The sequence below is a fragment of the Orcinus orca genome, chromosome 9, assembly GCF_937001465.1.
Source record: "Orcinus orca chromosome 9, mOrcOrc1.1, whole genome shotgun sequence".
In the NCBI taxonomy this organism is placed as follows: Eukaryota; Metazoa; Chordata; class Mammalia; order Artiodactyla; family Delphinidae; genus Orcinus; species Orcinus orca.
Genome location: NC_064567.1, coordinates 76,402,645 through 76,414,848, shown reverse-complemented (window position 1 = coordinate 76,414,848; position 12,204 = coordinate 76,402,645). Strand labels below are relative to the sequence as shown.

General features: G+C 44.1%; 1 protein-coding gene across 2 annotated transcripts in view; it reads left to right on the top strand.

The window, feature by feature from the left end:
* Positions 1-12,204, top strand: part of GRM3 (glutamate metabotropic receptor 3) — a 235,747-nt gene that overhangs the window by 212,286 nt on the left and 11,257 nt on the right. The window contains exons 5-6 of one of the 2 annotated variants that reach the window (XM_049714891.1): positions 9,137-9,311; positions 11,728-11,990. In XM_049714891.1, the coding sequence (XP_049570848.1) occupies positions 9,137-9,311; positions 11,728-11,807 (255 nt within the window). In that variant the 3' untranslated portion in view covers positions 11,808-11,990. Of the gene's footprint in view, positions 1-9,136; positions 9,312-11,727; positions 11,991-12,204 lie in introns of those variants that run through there. The other variant, XM_004263417.3, reaches the window with a different exon arrangement.

Sequence of the window (12,204 nt, the reverse complement as noted above, 5' to 3'; positions counted from 1 at the left end):
AGGGCTATGCTAATTAAGGCAATGAATCCTACAGAGATCATCTGAGGTCTCACTTACCCTTGCAAATAATCCCAATCCTCAATTTACAAAAGAAATGAGACAGTAGACCCGAGCCTCCAACACAGAGGTTTTCATATTCAATCACACACTGAATCAACTGGGTAGCTTTGAAAAAAAATATTGATACCTGGGGCACAGCCCCAGATACTCTGATTTAATTGGCCTGATCTGTGGCTTAGACATCAGGATTTTTCAAAGCTCCCCAAGTGACTCTCATTTGCAGCCAGGATTGAAAATCGCTGCCCTAATGAATCACATGCTCTTCTTGTCCCACAGATACCTCTAGTTTGGCCGGCACTGTTTTGAAATTCTTTGAAATGTTTGCCAAAGTAAGAACATTGAGAAATTGTACATAACTATCTAGATTCTTGGCTTCTCTTAACAAACTAAAACATGTGGACCCACAATTAGCTGGCTGAGTAGTGCTTATGCCTCTAGACAGAGCACTCTCACTCCTGTTGCCCACAGCTCCCACCAGCCCCTGAATTCTTACACCTGGCTACCCTCACGTATGAATCTGCATAGCCCTATAGGTATTTGAACCCAGGACCCTTGTTTTAGACTGCGATTTAAAATTTCCTGGAGGGAAACCATGTGGCTCGGAGAGAATCAGCAGCATTAGAAAAGTACCCAATAATAATCTAAGTACCAGCATTAGGAATTTGGCCATCGGTCAACAAGGTTTATGACTCAGTACTTTGCCACGCACTGGGAGTTATAAAACAATATAAAGCACTATTCTAGTCTTCAAAAAGCTTACATCTCAGTTGGGAAAACAATAACAAGCATGAACGAATTCAAGATTAACACAGAATAGTTTATAATTAAATTGCTGATAGAAACTCTTAAATGCCTATTAGTTTCAAAAACGAGTTGGATCAGTAAGAGCTTGGTCTTTCCAGGAATCTCCTTAAAGAGGTGGGATTTCATCCTGTACCTTGGTAGGAAAGTGCAAGTAAGGTAGTTAGAGTATATAGGGCCTACGGGGAATATTCTTGAGGCAAAATAGAAATGAACCAAGAAGAATGCAATAATGTGGGTCGTGCTCAAATGGAAGATAGGGGGAGTCTAGTGAGAAATTAATGGGAACTGGCAGCTTGGTCAGATTATACCAGGTAGAGGAATTCATTTAAATGATGTTTAAGGGCTTTGAGGTCTTGTGATTTTTAAATTTTTCTTGTTTTCTTTTGGTTGGTTGTTCACTTGGGCAAAAAGTGACATGATTAAGGCAAGAGGGAAAGAAAGGAACTAAGTCTTCCTGACCAAATTCCAAGACCTTATTCTACCAAGTGCTTTGCATACATGAGCTTACGTTATTCTCATTAGCACCCTGGAAAGCGAATTTCATTATCCATTAGGAAGATGAGTAAACAGACTCAGAGGGCAATTAACTTCCCAGGTGGCACAGTTAAAAAATAGTAGGACTAGTGTTTTGGATCCAAATCCATGCCTTTCCCACTATATCACACACTTATCTACCCTTAATATGAAGAACGGACTTGTAGGAGTAAAACCTAGAACAAACAAGACTAGTCAACGCTGTAAGAGACATCAAGACGGAGCGAGCAAAAACTTGGGTAAGAATCCAAAACTTCAAAGGATCTTTGAGAAATATCCAGGCTGCCTCCTTCTGTACCACAACAAAACCATCCCAGAGAGCGTAAGAATCAAACACCGAGTCATCAGGGATCCAATACATAGTTCCAATGGTGTAAAGAAAAACTAGGTCACGTTTGGGTGGAAAGTTTACCGTAAAAAGTTTAAATGGTAATTACTGAGTATTGTGTTCATTCATGTCTCCCAAAAGTATCTGAGCATTTATTATGGGCCTTGGGGATACAGCTATCAACACAGACAAGCCCCTCCTCTTTTATAACTTACAATCTGGTGGGGAATGAGAGGAGCATAGAGATGGTGAGTAAATAATTAATAAGTGAGAATTCAGGATAACTCATGCAGTGGTGAGTACTATGACGGAAGGGAGCGGGGTTATGCCACTACAGTGCTTCCCAAACTTTAAGGCGCCTCCACCTGGGAATCTTGCTAAAGATTCTGATTCAGGAAGAAGGGATGAGGCCCAAGGTTCTGGATTTCTAGCAAGCTCCCAGATGATGGAGATGCTGCGAGGCAAAGGACCGTACTCTAGGTATCAAGATGCTGGATTCTTACTGGGGTCGGTGCAGGCAAAGCATTTTGCCTAGGCAGACTCGGAGGTGACTTCAGAATTTTTACAAGGTTTAAGTACTTGCAGAGAAATTCCAATTTTCCCATGTTGACTATTTTGAAGATTTAAAGAAATGTATCACATCTCATTCTTTCAAAAAGTGTTTGCCACCCCTACTAGTGCCTATTTCATAATACCCTACCGAAAGATGGGAAGGAGCAAACCAGAGGAATTCTACCCGCTAGACAGAAGAAACAGCAAATGCAAACACCCCCAGGCAAAAATGTCTTAGAAAAGAAAGGTGTATCTGGCTACACTTTAATGAGTAGATGGGAGAGTGAGTTTATATGAGAGGTAGGCGGTTGGGAGGGTGGGCAGCTAGACCACATAGGACTTTATAGGCCATAGCAAAAAGTTTAGATTTTTGTTCTCTACGGAAAAAGAAACCACTGAAATACTTTTAAATGGAGCAGTTTAATGATCTCATATTTTGTGATCTCACATTTTAGGAAAAAAAAAAAATCAAGCTGCTAAAGACAACGTACGACAGAAAGGAAAAAGCCGGGGTGGGGAGAGCAGTTAAGTGACTGCGATAGGTCAGAGATGATGGGGGCCCGAGCCAAGGGTAGGATGTCAGTGATGAAGACAGAACCTGTGAAGGACCGAGAAGGGTTTTTAACCCACCCTGCAATCTAACAGGTTAGCCCGCCACAGATTCGGGGATGCTGACAGAAGACCTGAGACTCCTAACTCAGAGCCAAAGGACTTTTATTACCCGCAGCCACCACTGTGGCCAGAAATTCAGCATTTGTGTAGGTTGCGCAAGTCCCAATTTCCAGTAGGCAGTGCAGAGTGGGCCCGGTAACACGTGCATGAGCAGTCATCACGATAGGATCAGTATTGCTGACTTTTTGCCTTCACTTTGAATACATCACAGCCCAGCACTGTTACCGATCCTAACCTTATTTAAAAGGTTGGTATTGTGTTCATCGTAGGCTTTTAGCATGAATTTTTATTTTTAAAAAATACTGCAGTAAAATATTATTTGTCTTGGGGCTTCCCTGGTGGCGCAGTGGTTGAGGGTCCGCCTGCCGATGCAGGGGACGCGGGTTCGTGCCCCGGTCCGGGAAGATCCCACATGCCGCGGAGCGGCTGGGCCCGTGAGCCATGGCCGCTAAGCCTGCGTGTCCGGAGCCTGTGCTCCGCAGCGGGAGAGGCCACGACAGTGAGAGGCCCGTGTACCGCAAAAAAAAAATTACTTGTCTTGATTACTGAGTTTTGGGTGCCTCCTTAAATGTGTATCGCAAGCAAGTTCCTCATTTGCCTCATTCTGGTCCCAGCCCAGCCTTCTTCCTCACAGGCCTGGGTAGGATGGTGACTTGGCTGTCTGTAACCAACAGAGCATAAAAATTCGAGTTCTTCCCTCCCCAGAGTTTCCCAGCATGCTGGGTCTGGTGCATATGGATGGCAGCCACCCTTGGGGATGGGGAGACATTGTTCCTATCCTTCCTTTCTTCTTAAGGCAGCTGCGATCAAGATGGAGACAGTAAGGGAGGAATCAGGCAGCACGGACATCTCCATGGCAGGAAGGAAGGCACATTTGCTCTGTGTTTCAAGCAGGCAGCAGCTACGCATGGCTCAACCAAACGAAGGTCCAATGTTTCTGAGCACCCAAAACCCTGAATTGAATAGCAACGTCGTCATTAATGTCACTGTTCATTTCAGTTTGGGGGACCCCTTGACTCAGAGGCCAGAGCCAGATATCGGTAGCTATCTGCCTGGGCCACGTGGTTTGCGGATTTCAGCTCACTCGCCACTGACTTGCACAGACAGCAGCAACTTTTTTCAAGGAGTTCCTCTGAATCCAGGGCATTTGCTGTCTCATCGTGATAACATCTCTTAGCATCTTGCCTGGTTTTAGCCTAAGGGCTAAGCAAGCTTTCCAGGGCTGCAGCTGACTGCAGGAATTCGTCCAGATTTCCTTGCGTCCGTCTCTCATTCTTTGGTGCAGCACTTCTGTCAGCATTTTCAACCCAATCCAGGTCAGGAAGAGCCCAAATACCGGTCAATGCGTCATCTCTGGCTTCCCAGAGCATTATCCTGTTTCAGGGCAATCTGACAGAGAGGGCCAAAGCTCCTTTTCTGCAGCCAGGTTCCACTGTAAAAAACTGAGACTTCTGTCATCGCAGAATGGATCTAAGTTTGGCGTGAGAGACTATACCAAGGGATGAGCCCTAAGAGGGCCTAGCTGTTGCCATTCTTCCTTCACAAGACTGGTCGCCCTCTTCCCTCATTTCCCAAGGGAGCCAGCCAAAGTTTAAATGACTCACCTGGTCTCTGCTTCTCTGAAGGCTTCTCTTTTCAGTGTAGGGTCAGTGTAGGTGTTTGTCTCTGCAACTTTTATGTGAAAAAAGAGTAGAACTTTCTGCCCACCAAGGACCTGAATCAGAATAGGGAGGAAATCCACGGCACCCCCAGAGGTGAGTCAGCAACAATTTCAGTACAGGTCTAGCAGCTCTATCCGAATCCACTTCCTGTTACTCAGCCTGCGAACCACCCCCCAAATCCTCTTCTTTAATGGCCATAAAGTGGAGCACTATTTATTGCCTGGTTGGCCGTACAGTTTGGTCAGCCTGTTTGCTACGGATCCCCATGGACTGCTCTCAAGGCCTGTTCATCAGCCCACGAGACCCTCATCCTTCCTCTTTGAGAAAGCCTTTCTGATCTCACTGTCACAACTGTCAAAGACCGAAGAGTCTGAGATTTTACTTGACTGATTCCAACTTAACATGTTAGCTTGCCACAGTTTTATGGACGCTGACAAAAAGGACTCTGACTCAAAGCAATGGCAGTAGCCAGAGTTCCGCACTGGCTCTGGTTGCCTGAGCCCCACTTCCCACAGGCTACGCAAAGGGCACCATGACCACGGCACAGTCAGCGGTGGCATTACAGGGAAGAACAGCTAGATTGGGGAACCTGAATCTTCTCTAATGAGTGATATGCTGGTCCTCTGTTCCACAGGCACCACCTCTATCTCCTAGGGCTCTTTGCTATAAAAATACCATTGAAAAGAAAGTCCAGAACAAAGGCAGTCGGAGCCGCTGCTGGAAAGACATACAGAAGCCCAAGAGACCATACAGGATTATCTTCCGAAAGAACCAACAGAACTTGCTATTGGATTGGATGTGTGGGTGTGAGGGAAATGGCAAAATGAAGGATGACTCTCAGGTTTTTGGCTTGCACAAGGGGGTGGCATTTGGTGTCACTTAAATGGAGATACCTGGAGGAAAGGATCAAGTTCTGCTTACATATTCATTCTGATTTGCCCACTACACATCCACAACAATATGCCAAGATGGCATTTGAATGTATAGGTCTGGAAGCCCAGAAGATAAGTTGGAACAGGTACTACATGGATGAATACCATCCACATAGGAGGTACTTAAGCCACGGAACTCAATGAGATGGTAAAGAGAAGAGTGTCCAAAACTGAGTTCTGAAACACTCCAGCACTTAGAGTTCAGGTAGAAGAGAAAAAGTCAGCAACTCAGACAAGGAACTGTCCAGTAAGGGGAGGATGATCCAGGAAGTGATTAACCATGTCAAGTGTTTCTAGGAGCTTGAGGAAGATGAAAACAAAGCAGCGTGGGCTGGGAGTGCTCAAAGATGCAGAACAAATGAGTATAGATAGATACAGACTCTTTACAGTGTGAGTTATAGAGGGAACTGGGCAACTGAGACTATGAGGCTGATACTTGGGCTTTGAAAAAAATTAAAAGGTATCAAATTTAAAGCGGGTATACTGAAAACTATGCAGCAGAAACTATGACCAAAATGCACCTTTAGTTATGCTTCCCTGTGTCCCTTTAGTAGTTAGTGAGATTAGTCACCCCTCCACCCCTGGATGGAAATTCCAGTGGATACATCCAAACACTGACTGTTCACCTTATGTGAGACACCATCCTAGTGCCGGGGATACATCAATGAATGAAAACTCTCATGACCTTGGTAGGCCCATTTTCAAAGGAAAAATGTCTCTAGTAGGAAATTGAAATGCCTTGTCCTATGTAGTTATCAAATCATATCATGAGGGCTTCCCTGGTGGCGCAGTGGTTGGGAGTCCGCCTGCCGATGCAGGGGACACGGGTTCGTGCCCCAGTCCGGGAAGATCCCACATGCCGTGGAGCGGCTGGGCCCGTGGGCCATGGCCGCTGGGCCTGTGCGCCCGGAGCCTGTGCTCTGCAACGGGAAGGGCCACAACAGTGAGAGGCCCACGTACCGCAAAAAAAAAAAAAAAATCATACCATGACGTAACATTCAGTATCATTTTCTCCTGAGGTCTGGCCTGCCTTGGAGCTGCAGTGGTTGGCTTCCCCTTTCTCCCAGCTCACACTCCCCAGTCCACCAGTTGCTACGTCCCTCTCAGGCCCGGTTAGAGAGTAATAAGGAAGAAGTAGGATGGTTCTTACATAACAGGATGACTTTATGATCTCTAAGTCCGCAGTGGCTAAAGACACATCCTTGGGATAACCTGGAAGATGATTAAAGGGTGTTTTCACCTGACCATCAGGAAGGTCCTGCTGGCCTTTTTCTCCCGCAAGTCCTTGAGGGAGTTGGCTGGCAATTCGCTACTCTGAGTCGTCACAATCCAGCTACTCCCCTCTAGCCTCCTTCTGAGAAGGACTCCAGGCCCCTCCATATGGGCCCTAGACGACCCACAATGGCTCACCTTTCCGGCATACCATCCCGTAGCGTTTGTTTTGATAAATTTTTAGAGTAAAGGACTATCTCAATACATCAGCCAGTCTCCTTGCTCTGCTACAAAAGTGACTAGCCATTTCTCACCTTCTAGATTTTCAAGACAGGAATCAGGCTCCCGGCCAGAGCATCCTCCCAACCACAGAAAAACCTCAAACCTTCTGTGAAGGGCCACAGTGACGCCCTCCTCTGTAAGCTTTAAGTGAAGAGATGGACACAATCCCCCTAAGGGGTGGAGGGCATGGAATTCACAGCACAGCTTTGGGCCGAGATCTCCTCACAGAAGCCTCCCTTCTCCTCTCCTTGTAATGTCTTAAAGTATGTGAGGAGTTTCAAAGTTATAGAAGGTTTTCTTGAAAAGTTCACATTTGAACTTGTCTCACCCTCGCTGGGATATCTGATAGCTTTCACACTGGCACCACGGTCAAAACCGAGGCAGGAACAGCACAGTTCTAATATCATATTATACATATATGTAAGAAGAAAAATTACAGCAGTAATGGACTTGCTATAAATAACATAGTTATGATTTATCAAGGCTTTTCCATCATGGAATTAGATAGTAGACTTTTCTGAGAAGCTGACAAAAGAGAGAAGAGCCTGAAACTGGGGACCAAGTTGGAAAGCACTGGAGTGGTTAGGGGAGCAAAAGCTTTAAGATAATGAGGAGAGGGCTTCCCTGGGGGCGCAGTGGTTAGGAATCCGCCTGCCAATGCAGGGGACACGGGTTCAATCCCTGGTCCAGGAAGATCCCACATGCCACGGAGCAACTAAGCCCGTGCGCCACAACTACTGAGCCTGCGCTCTAGAGCCCACGAGCCACAACTACTGAGCCCGCGCACCTAGAGCCTGTGCTCCGCAACAAGAGAAGCCACCACAATGAGAAACCCGCACACCGCAACAAAGAGTAGCCTCCATTCGCCGCAACTAGAGAAAGCCTGCACGCAGCAACCAAGACCTAACACAGCCAAAAATAAAATTAAATAAAAAAAAAAAGATAGTGAGGAGAGATTTACTTTCAGCAATTAAAGTAAAACCAGAGTCTGGGGAATTATGATACAAGTGTAACCTGATTTTTTAAAAATCAAAAACAGAAAGAGATCTTCCAAAGTTATGTGGCCCTTCCAGTTAACTGTTCAGTCTCAGCTTCCTTTGATTACAGAAGAAGGTCAGACACTTTAGGGCATGAGAAATTATTGCTATCTGGTAATAGCATCGGCTGGGGAAAAAGGAAAAAGAACTCTAAAATGACTCTAGGATTTACCATAGTTACTCTGAGTAGAAACTGATAGAAGAAATAATTAATTTCCATTTTTCATAGTGAAAGTGATTAAATATGTAGAATCTAATTTGGGATTTTCCAGAAAAATCTATGGGAGCTGAAGCCAGGATAAATGAGGAGAGCGGAGAAGATGAAGAGTGCGGGCAAGGGAATGAAAAGAAGAGATGATAAAACCTAGTTCTGAGGTTTGCTTTCAGGGGAAGCAAAGAGGGAACAAGGGAAAATTCTCTGTCAAGGGTGGGTGCATAGAAGCCTGGAGAACAGAAAGATGAAACAGCGAGTACCTGGTGTATCAAAATTCCAGAGAGATGCGAATGAAATAATTAAAAGAGTAGGTACCCCAGAAGAAAGTTGATAATGCCCCCCAGTGTTGAATAGGGAAACCAAGAGCTGATAGAGCTCCCAGCAAGAAAGAGAAATGGAAATATGAAACAGGACCAGATTTGTTCATAATATAGTAAACCTTAAACAAGCCAAGTTGATTGACTCAAATTATCAGTTATCTGGTCACTTCATCATTGAATATTGATATTTTACTCTTTAAGATTCTGACTTCCAGTGGCTCTGCAGAAATATCTTTATACAAAGTAAAGAGGAAAACAAACAAAACAAGAAAATCTGTGTGAAGTCTTGGCAAGCCTTCAGGACACCAAACACAGAGAGTGTTTGCTTATAAATCCTAAGCAATGTTTCCATGTGCATCCCAAACTCAGAAGATCCAATATAATTGCTGTATTGGTTTGGCTAGAATAATAACAGAACTGTGGATGATTTGGGTTTTTTCTGTTTGCTCTTTTTTCAGTGCTCTCTTGAGTTGGCCACTGTATTGAATTTATAGTCAAGACACTTAACTAGGCTATCTTTTCTTATAGGTGCAGACAACGACCATGTGCATCTCGGTTAGCCTGAGTGGATTCGTGGTCCTGGGCTGTTTGTTTGCACCCAAGGTGCACATCATCCTGTTTCAACCCCAGAAGAATGTGGTCACACACAGACTGCACCTGAACAGGTTCAGTGTCAGTGGAACTGGGACCACGTATTCTCAGTGTAAGTATGGAACTTGACACTGACCCCTTCATATATAGTAGGGAGCAGGCTAGAAGGAGAAGCAACAGACATAGACAGAAACAGGCAACACACGTCCATCCCCATAATCAATCTCAATTCAATTTAGTAAGTGCTGGTTTGATCACTGTGTGCCAGGTACTGTGCTGGGTGCTAAGGATACAGTGATAAGCAGAAGAGGTCAAGGTTCGGTTTTGGCAGTACGCGGTCTAGCAGGGATGACAGACATTAAATCCATAACCATAAATGGGATTTTTGACCAAGTTGTAGAGCCAGAGAACCAAGTCCTGACTTTGCAACTAGGTCAACAGGTAACCTTGAGCACATCACTTTACTGTTTCCTTCCTTAGTTGGCCTAGAGGGTTGGACTAGACTGGTGCTCTGTAAAGTATGTTCTGTGTCACACAGCTGCTGAAGGTGCTTCATAAAAATTAAAAGAGGAAGATAATCAAATAAGGTGGAAAATGCTACATCCTAAATACCCACTTGGCAGTTCAAAGCACCTCCTTTGACATGAGCATGAAAAAGGTTTTTCAGAATCTCTACAGCAGGGAAACCTGTTTCACTTTGTTATTTACAGTTTCTTAAAAGTAACTGATCACAGTAAAATCAACTGCACAGCCCATGGAATACACTTTGGAAAACCCTAGAATAGATCTTCCTCCTATTTCAAAGACAAAGACACAATTTTTTTTTTAGCTGAGGAGGCAGTGCTAACTGAAAGATACCAGGGTAACTCCCAGCCAGAATTCTCTCACCTCCTGGCCTGCAAGTATCTGCAACAGTAGCCTTGGAGAATCATTTAATTCTTCAGAGGCATCTAAAACACAAAGGTAGCTAAAGGGGACAACCTTTTAAGCCATTTTCAGCTAATCTATGGTATAAAGTAGGAGAAATGCACTGACAGAAGGATGAGGGGGAAGGAGGAGAGAGGAAGGGGAACGGGGGTGGGGGGAAGGAGGCCTGGAAGTGACAGAGACAAATGACTACTTCACAATTTTGCCCCGAGCTGATTAGAAAGGAAACTTTGAAATAGCTCAGCATCACAAAGTGAGCAATTGCATTAGTGCCCCAGTTTCTCCAACAAAGTGCACAATTTTATAGGGCTGCCCTTTTCCTGGCAAACAAAGGGAAGACTGACGGCTGACAGCACGTGTTCCGTGATGCGCTGTGTATACCACTCCTGCGTCTCAGCTGCTATAGAGATGGAGACCTTATTGCATTTTCAGCTAAATTTCCAGGTGTCACGAGGGCTGAGTCCCAGGACCTGGTAAAACTTGTGAAATAATTTTCCTTGAACCTTAAAGAAACCTGCTTATTTCTTGAGCAAACAAATCTCTTTTCCAGCAGCTGAACTATGAAAGCTAGCTAGTCCAGACCAGAAAGAACTGGCATATAACTAATAATAATAACTAACAAAAACAACAATAATACAGCCAAGAGGAACTATCATTTATCGTTTCCTTTGTGCTGGGCACTGTGCTAAGTACTTCATACATGTGTGCACATGGGATATAGCTTACTTAACGCTCACAACTCTTGGGGATCTACCCAAGGTCACACGTATTGAAAGTGGCAGAACCAGAACTTAAGAGCCAGTTTCTCTGATTTCAAAGCCAGGGCACCAAACCACCTTATCGTGCTACTTCATCCAGAAAACAAGCCGGGAAATTTCCCATGAACTACTTACTTGGTAGACTTTCCAGGGAGAACAAAAGGAAAATTACCCTAGGCTATGCAGCCTGATTTACCTCTGGGCAGAAAGAGTCTTGCTGATAGCTTAGAGCTCTTCTTGCCTGTTATTAAAACAATTTAGCAGAGTCCCTAAGTCTTCCACAGACACTTTTCAGATCTCATACATCCGAACCTCGGTAATTGAGATATGGTGGCGTTTTCTAATGTATGTACTAGGAATTAATAAATTCCTGAAGAGTTAACAAGGACACTTTACCCAATCGAGTCTCCCCTCAGAATTTCAGAAATGTTCATTTACACAAAAACAATGGACTGCAACTGCCATGGACCTGCTTAAGCGGTCACTCAGTATCTACTCTGCTAGTGGCCCAACTGATACTTCAAGGTAGGAGTCTATCCAGCCCAACATTTTAGGACTACTTTGTTACTCAGTGAAATTTAATTTTTTTCCTTAAAAAGGTCTAAATTTAGATCTCATTTTTCCCACAATTTTCCTCTAATTAATCCAAATCAAAGAAATGGCAGTAAAGTAACAAAGTGAAGTATTTGAGTGGTATCTCTCGGCATTTCAAAGTGCGTAAGTAACGAATCCATTGATCTTTTATTTGTATTTGTAATTCTTTATCTTTTACTCACGATAGTTTAATATTTGTGGGCTCATTTTATCCCATGTGTACAAGATATCACAAGTTCTATTTTATAGGTGAGAAGATAAGAGAAGTTACTTCTCAAGGACATACAATGATTCAAGAGTTGACACTGGATTTCCTGACTTGTGATTAGTATCCTTCCTATTTTAACAAATTGGAACCACTGTCATGAAGTTCATTAAAGTCATTAAATGCCTGAATGCTTTCTATACACCAGATATTTCTAAGCACAGTGGTGAATAGGACAGAATCCCTGGTCCCAGGAAGGTTAGTGTCCGGGGCAGTGTTTTTCATACTGTAGAATGTAATCCATTAATGGGTCATGAAATTTATTTAGCATGTTTGACCAGCATTTTTTAAAAACGGAAATAGAGGGACTTCCCTGGTGGTCCAGTGGTTAAGACTCTGCACTCCCAATGCAGGGGGCACGGGTTCGACCCCTGGTCAGGGAACTAAGATCCCGCATACCGCACGGCATGGCCAAATTAATTAATTAATTAAATAAAATAAAACTGACCTGGACATTTAAA